This window comes from Dasypus novemcinctus, chromosome 17 (assembly GCF_030445035.2).
Source record: "Dasypus novemcinctus isolate mDasNov1 chromosome 17, mDasNov1.1.hap2, whole genome shotgun sequence".
Classification (NCBI taxonomy): Eukaryota; Metazoa; Chordata; class Mammalia; order Cingulata; family Dasypodidae; genus Dasypus; species Dasypus novemcinctus.
In genome coordinates, this window is record NC_080689.1 from 54,274,238 (window position 1) to 54,296,821 (window position 22,584).

Here is a 22,584-nt window from a genome sequence, read left to right on the forward strand (position 1 = left end):
GCATTTTTAACTATCTGAAATGGGGAGAAGGGAAGGACATTTACAGGATCCAAACAGACACTACACAGATTTTCCTGGTCAGTATTCTAGTGCATAGATTTTAAAATTTAAGATGGTTGTAGCTGTTGTATGACACCATGCCCATACATGATTCAAATTCAACACCTTTCAAATTAACACCTTCCAAATTAGGTTTGAAAATCAAACTTTAAACATACCTTTGCTGTTGTGTAGTCTACTACTTTCTTTGTGGTCAAATCACACTTGTTCCCTACCAACAACTTGTTGACGTTTTCACTGGCATAACGATCTATTTCCTGCAGCCACTGTTTAACATTATTGAAGGACTCCTAAAAAGACATTTTAAAGTATGATAATATAGTTCTGGACACAACTGCTTGAGTGAAGCAAGTGACACACAGAAGCATCTTTCCTGACCTAACAAATAAGAAAAAAGAGGGAAATATAGCTCAACATGAAACTACGATTGAGGCAAATCCAATTGTTTTGGATTGTGTAACTGAAATGCCCTTTATAACTTCATTTTTGAAATCTGGTAAAATTTTGGTTTATGAGTAAGAGAACTTATTAAGTGCCTGGTAATGCTAGAGATGTCAAAGATGCTATTAAATAAATGGATCCAAAATAAAGATGCTAGTTTTTTTTCCCCCCCAGTCATGGTTAGGGGATGATTTTTTACAAGAATTTAATGGCAATATGACTTGTTTTTTTTTTAAAATTAGCATCCTTTTTCTCTTGATATGTTTCACCCAGTACTTACTAATGATAATAATTTTAAATTTCTGTGCTTAATAACTCCTGATTAGCTATGATTTCATAGTTAAAAGATTTAACATTTGCTTTAAAAAAAATCAGTTTTTTTTTATTCCTTTCTTTGAAAGGAAAAAGAAATGGATTCTATAAGTTGCTAACTTTCTAACAAAAGCACAGTGTGGCCATGGACCACATTCTTCTCTAAATCTCCCCAGGCACCTTTCTCCCAACAGCTAACCTTCATAAATTTATTCTCTTCTTCAAATCCTCTTTTAGCTCATCCTACTCGTTAAATTCCAATAAAGGAATTCTTTATTCCTATTCCTGAACCACATGCTCCACAGGACTCCCCTAATTGCACTTTTGGCAATTCTGTCAAGTGTAATTTTTAGGCAAATTCCTGTTAACACAATACCAAAAACAGCAGTACCACACAGTATAAACCAAACAACTCACAATAGCCTACAAATTCTTGCCTGAAATCAGTCATTTCCTAGGTGGTGTATATATGTTCATCACAAAGTATCATGAGACATTTGCTTTCAACTAGAGCTCTGTTAGATAAGTGACAAATCAGAAGGTAAGCCCAACAGTAAGATCACTAGATAAGGATGATTTTAAAATAAAAACTGACTTGGGATTTTAACAGCTTCAATATTAGAATACATGAATCTTTAGAAAACAAAATTTTTTAATATGATTCATTTATATTTGGGAGTGAACAAATTTTTCTGCAAAATCTGATACTTATACAATAATAACTCTCTGTTTGTCACTGTAACACAATTTCCTCTTGAAACGTACCTGATCTGTCACATCATACACAACTATGATGCCATGGGCTCCTCTGTAATAACTGGAGGTGATTGTACGAAATCTTTCCTGGCCAGCTGTGTCCCACTATTAAAAAAAAAAAAAAAAAAAAAGATATATATATATCAAGAAATCTAAACAATTCCATTAAAACAGAGTTGGGAAAGTGCAGGAGACTAGTTTGACTTATATAGTTATAGTGATGAGGATTTGATACGGAAATATTAGCCCTCTCAATGTTCATACGACTAAAGTTCTTGCCTAGTATTTGAAATCCAGTAAAGAAGATAATACCTATAATTTTAGCTTATAATAATGACTTTAAAATTGTTCTAGTTATCAGTATAGGCTCTAAGAAATGTCATGCTCTTTATATTCCTCACAGCCCTTGGCACAGTGGTAGGCATTCCCTGTGAATGTAGAGACAGGCTGACCTGATAAGGAAAGCTACTGGCCTAAAGCCTTTTTAACACAGTACACTCTTAACCATAAACAAAATTACTTGCTAACACATTTTACCATAATGGAAAGCACTGAAAGGACCTAATCCAGATAATTGCTATTAGTCAAGATAGTATTTTAACCATCTCAGCATTAGCATTAGCGTAATCCTAAGGAAAAAAAGTTTAAGAGGATTCCAAATACTTTTATACAACTTATTTTAACAAGTTTATCACAATTCACACTACTTAGGCTCAAATGCCTAAAACAAACGCTTACATTGCTACAGTCTAGGGTCTAGGTTTTAAAAAATGATAAAAATACCAAGAGGCAAACTCAAATACTAGATTTTTAAAAGTCTGAGTTTAATAAGGGCAATGAGAATCTTGTTTAAAACGTTCCTAGACAATGAACGCTTTTTTAAAAATTTGTTTAATTATAATAGCTACTTAGCCCATTCACGATACTAAAAAAATGGCAGAAGGCAGGAAAATAACTGAATGCTTACTTAATGGTTACCATAAAAAATGGACCTGAAACCTATACAAGTGTAAAGTAAGAGCTGGAAAGTTTTGCAGTTGACTGTAAACTTGATATCAAATCCCACAAAAGTCTTATATGGCAAAATGTTTTTTAAAATGATCCAGGATCATTGAGTGAATGAATTTCCTTTTCTAAGATCCATCCAACCTAGATCTGCTAAAAAACTAGTTACAATTTGGGGTAAATGTGAATATAGATTAGATATTAGATAATAGTATGGCATTTGTATTGACAGATGTGATAATAGTAATTTTATAATAGAACATAATGCATACTGAATTATTTAGGAGTAAAATATAATATCAGTAATTTAACATACTCAAGGAAAAAGAAAAATGAAGCAAAAAAGATAGGTACAAGTCATCACAAATCTTTTTGTGCAAAAGCCTCAAAGCTCAAAAGAATACTTAGATCTACTAGTAAGGAACCTCTAAACCTTTCAGGATATTACCTTGGAGAAGTGAGCTTTGGGGTCAAGCAGGCTTGATTTCAGAACCTGGTTAAGCATTACCTAACAGTTTCTTCATCAGTAAGTCCTAGATACCACCTGCCTCATATAATTGCTAAAAAGACTTAAAATGAATTAATGTATGTAAAATGGATCGGACTGTAGATACTGCTCAATAAAATATCCCTCCCCTACTCACCAACCTTTTTTCACAAGGATAGCAAAAGAAAGGGAAGAAATGTTTTTATTTTTTTTAAATAAAAGTTAACAAGGAATTTCAGCTAACCAAACAATGGCAACCAAATAAAACTTCTGATGTCTGTTTGCCACTCTGAAAACTTTCCTGACTCTACATTTCAAACAGTAATAACTGTACCTACTATAATTAGATCTCCCTGAGTATAATTCTTAATACCCATCATAATGATAGGATATCTGATTATTCCATGTTTGTCCCTACACTGAAATGGCATCTCTTAGAGGGCTGTGTTATATTCATCACTATAACCTTGACTCTCTTCAAGTGTCTGATGAAATGGAGGTATTTCTATAATGCTTTACGAATGAACTAACAATCACAGAAAAAGGTCTTCCATGGTATGTGACTGGATTCCATACCTATCCTATCTTACTGAAAGTTTTGTAATCACTAACTGATACAAAGACCCAGAGAGGTCAAACTTATCCAACAGGCAAAGCTGAAAGGAAAGGATAATTAAAAACAAAGATCAACAAAATCAAAACTCTGAGAAAGTGGGAAGTGGCTGTGGCTCAATCAGTTGGGTTCCCGTCTACCATAAGGGAGGCCCTGGGTTTGCATCCTGGGGCCTCCTTGTGAAGGCAGACTTGCCCAAACGCTGCGCTGCAGAGTGCTGCCCCACCTGCCAGCACCACAGACAGCCGACTCAGCAAGGTGATGCAACAAAAAGGGAGACAAGCAAAAACACAGAAGAGCATGCAGAGAATGGACAGAGAGAGCAAACAAGCAAGCCACAAGGGGGGAGGGGGAATAAATAAAAAATAAATACAGACACAGAAGAACGCACAGTGAATGGACAGAGAGCAGACAGCAAGCAAAAGCCACAAGGCGGGGGGGGGGGGGGGGGGGGGATAAAAAACAAAGCAAAACTCTGAGAAAGGGATATGAGGCCTTGAGGTCCAAGGGTAAAAAAGAAATTCAGAGTCCTAATCAAGAGAGGACTTATCTCATGTTCACCTGGTTGATCTACACCTGTAATCTCATTCATTTTAGGAACCATGTTTTAATTAAAAAAAAAAAAAAAATGCAAAAGAGTAACCAAATTTGCAAAATGTTCTGAATCTGAAAACATGCTCCCAGAAAGGAATGACTGACTATAGAGGATTAATCTAAAGGGCAAGCTGCAACAGAAGAATTAGTCTACTTCAGGCAGCTCCATATTGCTGAAGAATTAAAGAGAAAAATTAACTGATTCTGATTAATATAAAGAACTGAAAGTTAAAGGTTCTTTATAAATGGAACTAGATGCTTTAAAAAATGGTGAGCTTCCCAAAACTATTCAGCACCAGGTTTGGAAAGGAAATTCCTATTAAAGATTAAAGGCAGAACAGAGTAAACTGTAATATCCCCCACAGAAAAGTAACATGTAATATTACAAAATATCAGTATTTCACAAACATACATCCCAACTGTATGAATGCCAACCACTGCACATAACAAGTCATTTCAAATCAGTACTTTTTTTAAAGGAGATACCAGGGATTGACCCTAGGAATTCGTACATGGGAAGCGGGCACTCAACCACTGAGCTACACCTGCTCCCCAATGAGAGTTTTTTCATGTTAGTTTTGTTTTTAGGAGGTATTGGGGGGAAGCTGACGTGCTCAACTGACAGAGCGTCTGCCTACCATATAGAGGGTCCACAGTTCGATACCCAGGGTCTCCTGACCTGTATGGTAAGCTGGCTCACGTGCTGTGCTGCTGCGCACAAGGAGTGCCATGCCACGCAGAGGCGACCCTGCGTAGGGGTGCCCCATATGCAAGGAGTGCACCCTGCAAGAAGAGCCACCCCTGTGAAAAAAGCGCAGTCTGCCCAGGAGTAGCGCCACACACACAGAGCTAATGTGGCAAGATGACACAACAAAAAAAGAGAGTTTCCCAGTGCCGCCTGACAATGCAAGCAGACGCAGAAGAACACGCAGTGAATGGACCCAGAGAGCATACAATGGGGGGGAAGGAGAGAGAAATAAATAAATCTTAAAAAAAAAAAAAAAGGAGGTATTGGGGATGGAACATCTTTTAGAAATATTCTTTATGATGCCAGATATAAGAGTTGATACTTTATTACATATAATAGGGAAAATTAATAAGAAGGTAATCTATTCATTGGTTCAAAGTTATTTCTAATAACTGTATCCTTAACAAGCCCTTATTTAGAGTATCAAGGGTTCACTTGTATCAAAATTCATGGTTCCTTTGTCATGTACCTTCTTTTCCTCATCAGTCATATGAGGAAAGGGAGCAACTAAAATATAGCAATCTTTATCAAATATCCATTCATCTGGGCATGATATATTATCAGTAATATTTGTGTATTGCCCAGTAGTTTACAGTGGGCTTTCATATACATTATCATACACATACACAAAGATACTAACTTTGATTCTCGAAATTTCCTTATCAGGTACCATCACACCCACTACGAAGATAAGAAACTGACCCATTTTTAACTGGGAAGTGGGAATGTAAGGGTAGATTAGAAGTTCATGTCATAGGAACACAAAATACTAAAGATAGAGAGCTTTGGGTCACTTAGCTCTACTATTTAACTATAGTAAGTCTTTAAATCTCTCAGCATCCATTTGCTGGAGTGAAATGAACATGTCAGAAAAGCTAAGTTCCCTTTCAACAATAAAACTTTCTACAAAACTAGTGCATACTCTTATCTAAAAAACACAACAGAACTAAGTAAATATCTTTTCTTCAACTAAGTTAACATATGAAGAACCTCTCCTCCTCTTAATGTTCCACAATACTGAACACAGTAAAAGACTTGTAGAAAATGCTCAATAACACCTTCAATGTCAGAGCAAAATTCCTATGTAGGACCAATTCTGACTTAAAGCTATATCTATTTCTTTGCTTTGTACTTAAATGAGGAAAGTAATCTTAGAGAAAATTTTTTAATCAATTTACTTGACCACTTTTATTAGAAATGCATGATTAGATACTATATATTCAATTTTAACATATTAAAAATACTACATTCAGAGTTTGATTTCCAACAGAATTTCTAGTCCAAAAATCACTTACTATTTGAAGTTTGATTGTTTTCCCATCTAACTCTATAGTTCTTATTTTGAAATCCACACCAATTGTGCTGATATAGCTTTCTGTGTAAGTATCATCCTGAAAGGAAGAACATTAATGATTAAAATTCACGTTAATAGAGTAAATAAAAACTATTTATATCTATAAAGTTTATAAACTCAAAGCACAAGATTCTGACTACAGCCATTCCATCTTATTCCAGTATTCACTGTTTTCTTGATTACAAAGCACTCACAACTTAAGATAAGCAATAGTTTCTTCTTCAGTTAAGGTTTTTTCAATAACTTATTTTTTTCAAATGTGTCTTGGTTGGTAGACATGTTAACCTCAAGGAAAACAAGCTTAGATGACTCATTAATAAGCCCCTGATCACTGGGCCTATAGCCACTTCAGTAGAAAGAAACTAATTCAATGTTACAACAACACTTTAGATATCCAATGGTAGTAAAAGGTCTTGAAACTGCAGTCACTTGTGCCCACTCTCTGTTAAGGGTAGGACTTGAACCCAGTAAAAGTTATGGGACACTATATAGCAAAGAAAAAAGGGTCTGAACTTTGAATTTTTCCTTTTTAATCATATCTGCTCCATCTACCTATCTATATGAAAAAATAGTATAATGGTATTTGATTTACATAAAGTCATAGTTAAATATCAGTATTTCAAGATATCCTACAAAGAAACTGCTGAAAATTTAAAGTGAATATTAATAGAATATTCATATAAAAATATCTGTTCCTTTAAACTGTGGTATTATCTCCATTTTAAAGAAAATTAAGTTCATGCTTCTGATAATTTTCATTTATACATCAAAGCCAATTACCTAAGAGACAGAAAATAAATACTTAGATAAGGTTTCAGGGAAGTAGAAGCTAGTCACTATTCTTAGAGAGAAAAGAGCTATACTGGAATTCTAAAGCAATCTACAGGGTCAAAAATGGATGATAACTACATGAAGTAAAATGTCAACATCATGTTATAATATTGGTAATTTGCTACTGCTAAAGCCTAGAACTAATTAATGGTAAGATAGGCAGATAATCTGACATGAGTTAGCAGAAGTAATTGTCTTAAATGTTAAACAATAAAGAGTATTTCCAAAAGCATCCTCTGAGTCAAATATATTTAAGTAAAATTATTTCATTCCTGCAGGGTTGTATCAAGAAAAGAATATTATGAATGTCCAAAAGAACACAAGATACAGCATTTCCCAAATGTATGACCACTAAACCCATATTTCAAGTATTCTAAGACTCCTTTCTACAACAACTAGATGCTAAGGAAGCCTAAATGCCATCTTCACTTGAGAAAAAACTTTTGCCCTTTCCTTTCCTATTTCCTAAACCCTGTTTTCCTAACAAAAAATAAACACGGAGTAAATACTGAGTTGGTAAGAACAATATCCATGGAGAAAGGGAAAAGGAAGTATGGAACAAAAGGTTTAATTTTCTTAAGTTAAAACATGAAATTTTCTTCTGTGTCATCAGGAACACTGATTTTCCTCAGTGGTTTAGCTGGAACATAACTAAGTAAAAATCATAACTGACTCAATTTTAAATGTTTACATGACTTAATTCCAGTAATTTACAAACACAAATTTTACTTTTTTTTTTTTAACTACTTGCTTAATGCAAATCTTGAGAACCATTTTTTTTAAAAAGGCAGGGAGCCAGGGTGGTTGAGCACCTGCTTCCCACCTAGAGTTCCCAGGTTCAATCCCTAGTTCCTTCTTGAGGAAAAAAAAAAAGCACATGGAAAGAGAAAAAAGTCACATGCTCTTTCACCACCTAGAGAACACTAAGTACTTTGGAGTAAAAATCTCTGCGCACTTACATTTAAAAAAAACAATATACTTTTAAGGCTTTGAATGCAATGTGATAAAATTTTTCCTCACCATTATTAGGTATTCGTTTGTTTTGTTTAAGTTATTTGTTTTAAAACTGGGTTCCTAGTATCAGGTACAATAAAATGTAGACAGAGAACAAAATGGATGCAGTAAACTTATCACTTTTTACATACTGGGTACTTGGTTAGAAATACTAATTCTTACAAATCCCTAAATAACCTTACTCTCCCACACCTCTGAGTCACCGCATATGCTATTCCTTATGATGAAAATTCTCAATACCACTCTTTTTTTGAGGTACTGGGGGCCAAGGGTTGAATCTGGGACCTCATATATGGGAAGCTGGTGCTCAACCACTGAGCCACATTGGCTTCCCCGAGGTGGTTTTCTCATTTGTTTTGCATGTTATTTGTTTTTGTTTTTTCAGGAGACACCAGGAACTAAACAGGGGACCTCCCGTGTGGGAGGCAGGAATTCAATCATTGGAGCCACATCCACTCCCCTCAGTTCCTCTTCCTGCACATTTTGTTCTCCCTTCCCCAGGTTCAGCATGGTATTTTTTTATTCATTCAATTTTGAGATCAGGCAACATTGCTTTTTCTAACAACTTCAACTCCTTGGATAATAGTTAATAGATTCTTTCCTCTGTGTTCTCATAGCTTATTATACTTTCGTTACAGCTGCCGCCACACTTGTCTCTATTCTGGAGGCCCAGGCATCAGTATTTTTTTTCCCTAAGATTCCCAGGTAATTCTACTGAGTAGCCAGTACTGAAAACCTCTGACTTAGAACAATGGGAATTCCAGAGTTTTTTTTTTCTGAAGCACAAACACCTCAGGCTATAGCCACAATCATCAAGAGATGTCACACTTCCCATCTACCTAGAATAGCTAATACTAGGATTTCTTAATTTTAACCTCTGCCAACTGATGAGTGATACATAATCTTCATTCTTTCATGTTTACTGGCAATTTGTTTTTCTTTCGTGAACCATCTGTTTATGTTGTTGCCCATATTTCCATTAGAACTTTACTTCCTAACTGATGTGTAAGTGTACTTTACATACTAAGGATTTATTTTCTCATATATATATATTTTGCTAATGCCATTTGTTCATAACATTTTTATGTTTTGAAAAATTAATTTTAATGTAATCAAATTTAACAGTCTGTCTTGGCTTTATTTTAGAAGGTACTCTCATATACCAAAATTAATGAATCATGTTAATCTAGTACTTCTATAGTTTCATTTTTAATTATAATGCAATTCATTTTCGTATATGGTCATGCAAAAAGCGCTTACTTACTCCTCAAATGTTTACTGAATATCTGTGATATCTAACTTAATTTTTTCTGCCAACATCTACTCAAATCTAAATGAAATAATAATAATAATAAAGACTTCCATAACTTGTTTGTTCTAATTACTATACCTCAAACTTTACTTGGACTAACTTGAAAAGTAAACAATTCACTACTTTAGCTAATACCACACATGTAGATGACTGGGCAAAAAAGCCATCACCAAGGTTAACAAATATATTCTTTGTTAGAGTTCATAATCAAATAATAATAAAATTAAACTCCATATTGTCATGAAGGCACTAAAAAGTTTTATGTGCCTATTTATCTGACTATTCTGTAGGATTTCAAAACCTAGAAATCTACAAATGACCAAATATCAACTTCACAAAAAATTGCTGAACCACTTTCCATACCACTCACCAAAGTCCTAAAAACAATGAGCTGGGGTTCATGTAAATACCATTTCATTCATACATTACTATGTCTCATATAATCTAATCACTATTTGGGAGGAGACTGATTTCAACAATAAGTTGACAATTAAAATTACTGATACCTTTGGAATACGATTTCTCTAACCCCAAATCAATGCTAGCAAAGTAGCAGAACTTCATAATCTATGCATGACCTCAGAATAAAGACTTCATGATGCTGACATTTGCAAATTATCCATATCTTAGTAAAAACTTGTTAAAGATCTTTGATATATCAGCTAAAATTACTATTTTTATACATATTTTTCTCCTGAAGTCTTCAAAATGGTTTAAGAAAATCCTTTTATATTAAATATTTATATTAAAATCTTGCCTTCTGAACAGAAGGCAAACCTTCCAAAAGTTGACATTTCAATATATTTTAAAAATTGTATTCATAAATATCACCACTCACTCATCAGAAAAGTCACATAAGTATTTGACAAATTGTCAAGCTCAGGTGGTAAATTACAAGTTTTCTAAAATTTCTAAAATTCCAATTTTTACTTGAAAATCATCTAATTACAGTCAACAAATGCTATCAAGCTGTTTTACTTGAAGTGACAGTCTCACTTGGTTCATCTGAGAAAATATGTGCCAAATAACCAATTCTGCATAACTATAGCTTGTCCTGTCAGCTGTTCCTTCAAGTAAAAAAAAAAAAAACAGTGTTCCATGAAAAAAGCTGCTAGTTTAGCTCATAACTAAAACTGCACAAATGCTTTTCTTTTCCTTGTATGCAGTAAAAGTGATAAAGCACTTTCCAAGTGTGCTTCCTCTTTCCTCACATAGAATACTGAAAGAGAATATTTGGGGATCAAAATTTAATAAAATTACCAATTTTAACTGTTTCAGCCAGGACATTCTTAAGTGATAATGTGCTGTCCCCGTCACGTGCCCCCCTCTGCCCCCCACCCCCCTGTGAGTGCAGAGTACTGAAGAATAAAATGGCTATTAGTATAACTGGGGGCTTAGCACTCCTTGAGCTTCCCTTTACCTCGCTACCTATGTGGGAATGAACTACTCTAACCTCTACCAAAAGTATTAGGTACTTTGACTTTATAACCATACTTTACTGAATTTCTGAATATTGAAAAGCTTGATTTATTTTAATAGCCACATTTCTTCTATTTAAGAGTTCCAAGACATAATTATGGATGTATACTTGAAAAGCTGATGTGGCTCAACTAACAGAGTGCCTACTTATGATACAGGAAGTCCAGGATTCGATACCCAGGGCCTTCTGGCCCGTGTGGTGAGCTGGCCCATGTGCAGTGCTGCCACACACAAAGGAGTGCTGTGCCATGCAGGGGTGCCCCACACGCAAGGAATGAGCTCTGCAAGGGGAGCCACCCCATGCAAAAAGCACAGCCCACCCAGGAGTGGCACTGCACACACGGAGAGCTGACGCAGCAAGGTGATGCAACAGAGACAGACACAGACTTGCAGTGCTGCCTGACAAGAAGGCAAGCAGACACAGAAGAACACACAGCGAATGGACACAGAGAGCAGACAACGGGGGGTGTGGGGGAGGCGTAAATAAAATAATCTTTAAAAATATATATATTTTAAAAGCGTTACATTTACCCTAAAACTGTTTAATCTTTTAAATACCTAGAAAACATATACGTCATGAATTTCTTTAAAGGCATTTCAATTTCAACTTACTGCAAACCTAAGAAGGAGGCAAGACTTTCCAACGCCAGAGTCGCCAATCAGAAGTAACTTGAATAAATAATCACTGCAAAAAGAAAAAAAAAATTACATTAATGAAAAGTATACTTCTTTGTAAGTTCTACAAAAAATATACCCAGGACTAACAGCTCACCTGTGGAAGGCTACAGCTTATGAAAAATACATGCATGGTTTAACAGAAGTCAAAACTGCAACCAAGAGCAGAAACCCTTTTGATGGATCTTTGACAATGACAGAATTACACAAGAGAAAGATAAGCAATACCATCTATGATCTCTGAGAACTTCTATTTCCAAGGAAAAAATTAAAGGAAACATAACTGATATGCATTCTTGGAAAGACCAAGACACATGCTAAGTAAAACCCACTTCTCTGCAGTATATTAATACAGTAAGTTAACTTTCATTATCCCTGCCTATAAAACTTCTTCAATATCCAAGATCAAATCATTATTTCATAGCAACATGCCAAGCATCCACCCAGAATTTTCGCCTGAAAAAATAATAATAATTTAACTTTTGAAAGTCTGTATAATAAATATTTTAAACTAAAAATCTGATAAAATCAAAGGCAATTTATGCAAGTGTTTTAGCAAAATTCTAAGCTTGTATTAAAGCACTCATCAGAGAACACTGGAAACTGGGCTGTGTTTATGCACATCTACCATTACCAGGACTAACTCAAAAACCATCCCCAGGGATTCCCTTCATGGACCTGAAGACAATAGACTGTCTCCAAAGGAATCCTTTATATGTCAGCCATTCCCAACTCTTGACAAGTGCTATGTATTTTTAAACAATTTTAAATGGATATAAAATCAGAAAATATAGATTTACTTTAGGAGATATACAGGATTTTCAATTTTGTTCCTTGTGATTTAGTCCCAAATAATGCTACCGATTTAAAGTAAAACCCAAATGTTACTGGCAATTTAACTTTAGATTACAATTCTCTATATGTAAGCAAGATGTAAAACTTTAAAGTGATAACCTTTGTGAATATTCATCAATTGTTACTATTATATTACTTTGAACATATCTCTTCGGTTTTAACAAGTCACCATATAGTGTAGTGTATTTAACTGTCCCTAATTATACCTGAGGAAAAGAATGAAAAATAAATTCAAGTATCCTAAACAGCAGTAAAAAATAAAGGTCACAAAAGATAATAAGAAGCTTTTAAACAAGTAAATCAGTAAAGGATTATTAATACCTCCTACCAAAAACTTTATATTAGGCAGAAACACTTCACTGACTAACTTTAGCATTTATTGATAGTTTCCTCCTTAATCGGACCAAATTCTTAAGAGACTGTTCAACAATGAGCATGGCAATGAGTATGTGCTAAAAATTTACATTTCAGTTAGTAAAAATAATCACAGCATTGTTACAAATATAATCACTTGGTTTTTAAACAGAAGTTCCAGCACAGTGAATTGCCTCCATTTACCACAATGCCAGTAAATAATACACATCCACTAAACAGACTCTCCTGGATCCTGTTACAATAAAGGGGGCTACACTGAGTCACAGATGTTGCCTGAGGGATCATTACCTAAAAGATCAACTTCCTTACTTTATTACAGAGCAACATAAGGCTGAAAAGAAATTAAGAGTACTTCTCAACTGTGTTACAGATATAGTTACAAGAAATTAAGAGTCAATCAAAAACCAAAAAACATCTTTTTCAACTACCATATATTCTTTTAACAGTTATATGTACAGCAATGTTACTTTAAAATTTCTGATAATTTAAGGCTCAAAGCCATTATAATACAAAAAGTTGGGCACTGCATATGGCAGTCTTTGCAAAAGACTACTCATCTCCCTGATCTGCCATCAGCTTTACTAACAAGACAATATGTGACAAGAAGAATGGCAAACAAAAGCAAAACCTATGTGGTGTGATAAATAAAATAATACTTGCTTTGGGACATTTTAAATTACCTACTACCACAGTAGCATATTTCTAAACTGTTAATATACTAAATGTTCAAGAAAACTCATGGATTTGAGATTAAAGATTTTTCTACAACTACAATTTACAAAACAGAACACAGTAAAGTATGGAAACTATGCTCTCTAAGCCAAACTCAGCAAATAAATGCATTACCTTCCCCACAGCGTGGGACATGACGCCCAAGAATCTTTCCCTGGCACCAAGGGATTACTACAAAGTACCAACTAGCAATGCGACCGGAAAAAGACCTTGAATAAAAGGGGGAAAAAAAAGGTAAAGACAAATGAGATTATATGGCTAAGAGATTTCAAAGTGAGTCAGGAGGTCATCCCAGAGGTAATGCTTATGTCTGTCTCAGCAGGATCTCACAGAATGCCAAAATAGATACTACCCCCAAAGAGTGGTGCTCCTCAGGAGACTTCAATCTCTGGGCTATCCATGTGCAAGATGGGCCCTGAGCCTCAGTGAAGCTGTAACACCTAGTCTCCACTTCACTGGACTTACCCAGTTCAGCTAACAAAGAGGTGAGGATGGACAACCACCACACCAAGGAACTGAGAGAGTCAACAATTGCAAGCAGGAGAGTCCCATCCGTCAGCCATATGGGATCAAAGCCCCCTTAAGAAGTGAAGTGAGCATCACCATCCCAAAGTCCTCATGATTGGAGAATAAAAAATGGACTAGAGTGGACTTACTGGTATTCTACTATATAATTATTGTGACTCTAGTAGTGGAAGAAATTATATCCCTGATGTGGAGACAGTGGCCACTAGAGTTGCTGAAGGCAGGGAGAGGGAAAAACGGGTGGAATATGGGGGCATTTTCGGGACTTGGAGATGTCCTGAATGATACTGCAGGGACAGATCCAGAACATTATATATCCTGCCATAACCCACTGAATGCACTGAGAGAGACTATAAACTACAATGTAAACTATAATCCATGCTCTGTAGCAGTGGGCCAAAATGTATTCAACAAATGCAATGAATGTATAACACTAATGAAAGGAGGAGTTGATGTGGGAAAAGTGGGGGGGTGGGGAGGGTGTGAAGTGGAGAATATGGAAAGCTTCTGTATTTTTTAATGTAACATTTTGTATGATCTATGTATCTTAAAAAAAAAAAGTATATGCACGGTCAGTGTACGCATGTTACTCATGTTATGCTCTACTTAAACTTTTGCACCTTATAAATTAAACTTGAATTAAAATGGAATACATCAATGAATTAAAAAAAAAAAAAAAAGAGTGAGGTTCCTGAGACACCCAGGTCCTTTGGTCATGGCAGATAGCTCCAGAGTTTGATACCTTACTAGTGGGCCATACTTTGGAGTTTGTGCTTCCAAGTATGACAAACCTGACTCAGTTGTGACTTCTCTACACATGCCTCTTCTGTCCCTTCTATTTGAACCTATAGTTGGTGCTGAAGTTGGTAGGTGTACATTCAAGAGACTTGAATCTCTGGGCTGTCCATGTGCCAGCTGGGCCCTGAGCCTCAGCAGAGTTGCAACACCTACTCTCCAGTTCATTGGACTCACCCACGACAACTAACAAGGAGGTGAGGATGGCCAACCACCACACCAAGGAACCGCGAGTCTACAACTGCAAGCAAGAAAGTCCCATCCATCAACTGTACGGGATTGAGGGCAGCTCTCAATTAGAGGTGGAGTGGGCACCGCCATCCCAGAATCCTCAGGATTGGGGAATAAAATATGGACTAGAATAGACTTACTAGTATTCTACTAAAGACTTACTGTGATTCTAGCAACAGAAGAAATTATATCATTGATGTGGAGACAGTGGCCAATGGAGGTGCTGAAAGCAGGGAGAGGGAAAAAGGTGTAATATGGGGGCATTTTCAGGACTTGGAATTGTCCTGAATGACACTGCAATGACAGACCACTATATATCCTGCCATAACCTACAGAATTGGGTGGGAGAGAGTATAAACTACAATGTAAACTATAATCCATGCTTAGTGGCAATGTTCCAAATGTGTTCACCAATTACAATGAATGTACTACACTAATGAAAGAAGTTGTTAATGTAGGGAAGAGTGGGAGGTGTGGAGAGTGGGGCATATGGGAATCCCTTATATTTCTGTGTTAATATTTCATGTAATCTAAATATCTTTAAGAATAAAAATAAAAAATTTATTTAAAAAAAAATACATGCAAACCTAAAATCAAAGAGCACAAGGGCAGAATTTTGGTACAAAGAGCCAAAATGAGTAAAGGGAGAAACACTGGAAAATGTCAATAAATTATAAGATTTTAGATGTATTCATCCTTTATTCCCAAGAATTAGTAACTCTCTTTGGATCACAAAGTTTTCAATCTACAATATAATTTTTACCTAAGTGAACAAAACTGGATTATGCTAGTTTAGAATTCTATAGGGATTTACAATTGTAATCACTACCCTCCTAAATTAGATTATTCTAGTATGTCCTATTCACTGCTACCAATTCAGAACTTGCCAGTTTTTTACATTTCTAATTTACTGTGACATCATACTTTCTACCCCTCAAGAGTCTGGAGTCTATTTTTCCCTACTCTTATGTTTGACATACCTAACTGTGTGGGTCTGAAGGTAAAACAAACTTACTTATCTGTTTATCCAGTATCTAGCATTGTGCCTTTTACAAAGCATGTACTAATTTTGCATTTTTAATGAGGCCTTGTTCACTGTGAGATACAGCCAAAGAAAATCTACAGGGGGAGGGGCAAGGAAAGTTGTTCAGAAATTAGAGATAATTTTATAGGACTTTACTCTTTACCATGACTATTGGAAGTACTTACAGGTGAAATTTATTGCAATTAATACCATCCTTGGTAAACATTACGGGCAAAACGAACAGATGGACATGGTGTGCCAAAAAGATACAGGGGCCAACCTGAAAGTTCTTTAAGTGGCCAAAGCCACAAAATAAATGACCATCCATTGGATTATAACCTCAAAACTGAAATAAATATCATGAGTCCATACTGATATAAATGATTAAATAAATAAATGTGAGAGAAGAGACAAATCTTTCTTACAGGAGAATTTCAAAAATAAAGTAGAAGGAACAAGGGAAGTAGAAAATTACCAGTAGAAATAAATGCTGCAGGCAAGATCCACCCATAAATGTACATCAGTGGGTAAAACTTTAAGGAAAAAGGGGTATTTGCATGATCTAAAAACATCTCCCCCAAAATATTTATCTATTACTGAGATGGTTTTAACATATGCCCACAGATTCTTTGACACTCTTCCTTTCCTCCCTTTGAGTGTAACTGACTTCTAACAGAGTACAGAAAGGGAAAAATAGTAACTTTCACAGTGGAGAAACCTAGTAGACATCAAGTTAACCAAGTGCTCCAGGTAAACATCAGTAATTAAGCCATATAACTAATAATATCATGGACTCTGATAACAATGGGATGAGTAGGGCACTTCACCTCTGTGGTATCTTTCCCAAAATTCTCATAACCCCAGACTAATCATGAGAAAACATCAAATTCAAATTGAGGAACTTTCTACAAAATACCTAACTGGAACTTTTCAAAATTGTCAGCTCATGAAAAACAAGGAAAGACTGAGAAAATGTCACAGCCTGGAGGGGGCTAACATGACATAATGACTATTAAAACAATGGTATCCTAAAATAGGAAACAGGCATTTCTCTGTTGGAAAAATCTAACAGTCCACAGTTTGGTTCAGAGTAGGGGAAGCTAGGTGACGAGCATATAGGAACTCCCTGTAGCATTTTTACAATGCTTCTATAAAACTTTTAAAAATAACAAATTAAAAAGTTAAACTGTATCATGAGGAAATTAGCTATATTGGTATTAACAATAATTTCCTCAAAAAGCTAACTCCTGATACTTTTTTTCTGATAATTTTTAAACAGAAGTTTAACAGAGAAATATTTTACATTTTGTTTTTTCATATCAAATCAACAAATCATAAATCATGCAGGAATTGGTAAAAAAGTTAAGCAAAAGTTACTTCTAAGGCACAAGTACTTTTATTTCAGTTAAATTTCTTGAACTTACTGAGTTTATAACATGAGCTGGAATTATATTTTAATATAAAGAGAAGATAATTTTGGGAGCAGATGTAACTAAGTGGCTGAGCACCTGCTTCCCATATACAAGGTTCTGGGTTCAATTTGCAGTACCTCCTAAAAACAGAAAAAAAAGAACAATTCTCACTGGGGAGCAGATGTAGCTCAGTGGATTGAGGGATGAGCGCCTGCTTCCCAAGTACAAGGTCCTGGGTTCCCTCCCTGGTAACTCATTAAAAAGTAAAAATAACTAAAAATACAAAGAGAAATAATTCAGTGAGAAAGTTGCAACAGCTGAGGTAAGAATGACCTAGATTAAAACTGGAAGGAAAGGGATAGATTCAGGGAAATTAACAGTAGGTTTTAATAACTGGATAATGAGGCATGAAAGACAGTAGCAAATGAAAAATTATTTTTACCCTCATTTTCTCCTTTAAGTCATCAACTCATTGTCTACTTTGGCAATACTGGAGATTTCAACAGTAAAACAAGAGCTATGGAGTTCAATGCAGAGGAGATTTATTTTTTCCAATTTTTGTAAATCTGAAAGATCACCTGGACATATGATTATGTAGTTCTTGCTAACATTTTAAAATGGTATTTTTCTTAACAGATGAGGAAAAAATGAATTATACGTCCTATAAACCAGTGAAAGCATCCATCCCAGAACCCGTGCTTCAACTCTCAGTTTAGAGTTCTATTTACATACCTTTCTATGCCTTAAAAAGTCACTATCTGAGAGGATGTAACACTACTCTTTAAAAAGTCACTAAAACAGATATTAGGTTCATGATTATATTTACGTTAAATGCTCTCCCTTTCGTATGACATGATAAAACTGCATAAAGTATCAAGTAGGAGTATGAATCAACTTGTTTCCAAATCTAAAATGCTACTAGGAATTCTGCAACCTCAAGAGAAAAGACTTATGTGAAAAGATTATAGAAAACTTTGTTTAGTATTATCCCATTTTTGTTTAAAATGTTTTTCCACATAAAAAGACCTGGGGGAGGGCGGTGACTTGGCCCAGTGGTTAGGGAGTCATTTACCAAATGGGCGGTCCGCGGTTCAAACCCCAGGCCTCCTTGACCCGTGTGCAGCTGGCCCATGTGCAGTGCGGATGCGCGCAAGGAGTGCCCTGCCACGCAGGGGTGTCCCCTGCGTAGGGGAGCCCCACGCGCAAGGAATGCGCCCCGTAAGGAGAGCCGCCCAGTGCGAAAGAAAGTGCAGCCTGCCCAGGAATGGTGCCGCTCACACGGAGAGCTGACACAAGATGACGCAACAAAAAGAAACAGATTCATGTGCAGCTCACAATAACAGAAGTGGACAAAGAAGACGCAGCAAATAGACACAGAGAACAGACAACCGGGGTGGGGGGGGGGGGCGGGGAAGGGGAGAGAAATAAATAAATCTTTAGGAAAAAAAAGACCAGGGGGGAAAAAGGCAGATTCTTCTGAATTGCAGGATTACAAATAATTGTTATTCTCTGCTTTACACTTTTTTTCTTCTTATAATTTTTTAAGAGTCTGAAGTATGAGGTGCTTTTATAATCAAAGTTACATGAAGGGACAAACGTTATTAATCACAAACACTTATTCAAAGACCTGACATCCTTACTAATTTGTTCAGCACACCTGCCCTAACACAAACAATTTCTAAGTAGGTATAGTAGGTCAAGGCAGTAAGCAGATAGTGTTGGCACATTCCCAACATTGTCACAAGTTTATTAAATCTGCTTTTTGTATTAAGCGAGAATAAACATTTTCTTCTTTCATGAAATAAAATTTGAATTATCAAATATGGTTCACATGTCAATTAATATTTTATAAGAGAAAGATGGCTGACACTAACACAACTTCCAGCATTCCACCTTTGGAAACATACACCAAGGAAGTAAAGTTTAACAGTAGAGGAATATAGCCCATGGCTGCCTGTATTTACACAGTATCCCCAAAATACAAGTTTCTTAATGTCAGCTATAAAAATCTTAGAAAAGGCCTGCTATTTTAAAAATTGAATGTAAGTTCATTCTCTTTTTCATCTAGAATGAATTCACTTGTATTATAAGAATGTTATGTTCTTATGTCATACTTGAGAACATCCTAGAAATGTTAAATTCAAAACAAATTCATGATTATAATATAATGATCAAGTGGCCACGTAAACTATAAACAAATTAAACTACATACTGTTCGAATAGCTTTCTGGCTATTAAATGATTAATCAAAGCCTGGAGGGAGGGAAAGGATATGGCTCAAGCAGCTGAGTGCCTGCTTCCCACATAGGTCCTAGGTTCAATTCTCCAGTAACTACTAAAAACAAACAAACTTGGGCTGCAATGTCTGTGTTTAACACCAACTTTTCTTCATTCACTTTAAGTATGCTCCTTAGAATACAATTCAAAATTGACCTTCAAGCAGGAAAGGTTACCCATTTGTTGAATAAAGGGCAAAGAACTTTTAGGTTTTACTTCATATACTTCTATGCTGTTTGAATTTTATAGAGTGCACATACTATTTTTTTAATTAAATTAAAAATAAAAAAACTCAAAATAAATCTAAAAAAATAAAAATTAAAAAATAACTCAATAAACCTTCAGCTATCAACAAAAGCCGACTGTCAGTTAAAATAATCAACTAACCAAGAATCTGATAGGGAAACAGTCTTTTCTCAAATTTAAGGAAAAAGTCAAGCAATTAAAAACAGTCAAACAAAAAAACTGTCCCCCATATTTGTCCACTAAAATTCTACTTTTCTTTGCTATATAGAGACTATAAATTATCATTCCACATTCCAGTTTAGCTTTGTTTAGAACAGTGTTTGACATATTTAAAGCTGGAATTCTGGAAGAAGACTGGGCCCATCGGATAGGGCATCCGCCTATCACATGGGAGGTCCAAGGTTCAAACCCAAGGCCTCCTGGACCATGTGATGAGCCGGCCCACGCACAGTGCTGATGCACGCAAGGATTGCCCTGCCATGCAGGACTGTCCCCCTGCGTAGGGGAGGCCCTTGTGCAATGAGTGTGCCCTGTAAGGAGAGCCACCCAGTGAGAAAAAAGTGCAGCCTGCCCAGGAGTGGCTCCGCACACACGGGGAGCTGACACAGCAAGATGATGCAACAAAGTGCGACACAGATTCCGGATGCTGCTGACAAGAATACTCATGAACAGAGAAGAACACACAGAGAATGGATAGAGAGAGCAGACAACGGGAGGGGGTGGGGAATAAAGCTGGAATTCCAAAAATGATGAGAACTTTGCAGGTAGTGCTGTAAGAAGCAATGCAAGGTAATAGAAGAACAGAGCGCCTTAAATCTCTATGTAACAAGTATTTGCTGAAAAATGTGCCAAGGAGGGGTAATTGACTCCTGCCTTTTTAGTCCTCAAATTCTGCATGGGTTTTGGAGCAGGTCAGACTTGATTTGAATTCAGGCTTCATGGCACAACAGCTATAAGATTCTTTTGAGCAAGTTATTTAGCATTATGAGTCACAATTTCCTCACCTGTAAACAGGTTCGATTAGCAAGTAACTACCATCCTCTTAGGCTTGTCAAGGATTAGAAATAATGTCTCTACAACAGCTAACACAGCATCTGGGCCATTACAGGAACACAGTAAATGTCAATTATTATTTTTCTCTCTTCCTTCCAAATGAAGTGACAAGGAAAATTCTCAAAGGCCAGACAAAAACATTGGAGCTATTTATCCAAAGCTTTTGTTCAGATGATGGATAACAGAGGATCACAGAAGTCTACCATTATACTCTAAAGTTTAAAATTACCAGCTATTTTAATAGTTGTAACTACTATGAGCACACCAGTCACCACTCCCAAAGGCTGGCAAAATATACAATAGTAACACTATCTGGAGCAAGTGTGCCCTCTACAGTAAGAGAAAGGTAGTTCTCTGCTTTTATTCACAGAAACAAATCCACGACTTCTAAGGTCCTAAGTAAATGACAGAACAGTCATGAGGTAGAAAAATTAAGAATGGATACATTAACTCTAGAAAAACCTTAAACAGCAACTCCACAATATGTAAAGAATAAAGTCTTTATTCTTTACAAAAACTATGCTCAACATTAAAAACAAAAACAAAAAAACCCTTTCCAACCATGAAATTTTAAAGAAACCAACCACAAAAATGTTAGCAGCCTAATTAACTGTCTTAAATTTTAAGCTCCTACAAGTTTGCCATAAGTAATGAAGTGGAAATCGCATTATTACAATGCTGCTTACTGACTGCCCTTTAACTCTTCTCTGCCTGTTTCCTTGCATGTAAAATGAGGATACTGTTTCTTTACAGAAATTCTAAGGATTAAGGGAAATATTGTACATACACAAAAATTCCTGGCTGGTAATAAGGAACTCAAATTAGTTGTTGATTCCACCCCAAGACTAACACCAAGTCTGAAACTTGTTATGTGGTTAACAAACCACAGTCCCCTTCTCCAAATCTTTTGCACCCTATCGGTTATGCCATCATCCTATTCTTTAAAGTTATCAATAAATTTAACATTTTAGCATATCATACTAATGCTTTTTCATTGATTATACTTTTTGAACATGAAACATCTTCTTAACCAACTGGTAAGCAGTTGTTAGCAGAGTCCATGTTTTATATATGCATATATATACATATTTTATAACCTTGTCCCAAGAAAAGTTACCTGGCTTACAATAGTACCACAGCCAACATCCACTAAAGGATTAAAAAAAAAAATCTAAATTGAAAAAAATGTTAAGCTAGAGAAGAAAACAAATAAATGTATGATGATTAAATGTGAGAAAAACTCTAAAATTGAAACCACCTGTTATTTACACATATTTTAATATCCATTACAATACTCAGGTCAAATAATATCTGCATAATACTGTACGATCTTTAGATTCAGAACCCAGGTGGTATTAATCACATTTTATAGATTTAA

General features: G+C 35.7%; 1 protein-coding gene across 1 annotated transcript in view; it reads right to left on the reverse strand.

Annotated features, from left to right (window-relative positions):
- RAB1A (RAB1A, member RAS oncogene family) overlaps positions 1–22,584 on the reverse strand; it is a 31,655-nt gene that overhangs the window by 1,884 nt on the left and 7,187 nt on the right. Inside the window, exons 2-5 of the mRNA XM_004470967.5 lie at positions 11,619–11,691; positions 6,312–6,407; positions 1,579–1,674; positions 219–350 (exon numbers count right to left, since the gene is read on the reverse strand). Coding sequence (XP_004471024.1) covers positions 219–350; positions 1,579–1,674; positions 6,312–6,407; positions 11,619–11,691 — 397 coding nt within the window. The remainder of the gene's footprint in view (positions 1–218; positions 351–1,578; positions 1,675–6,311; positions 6,408–11,618; positions 11,692–22,584) is intronic.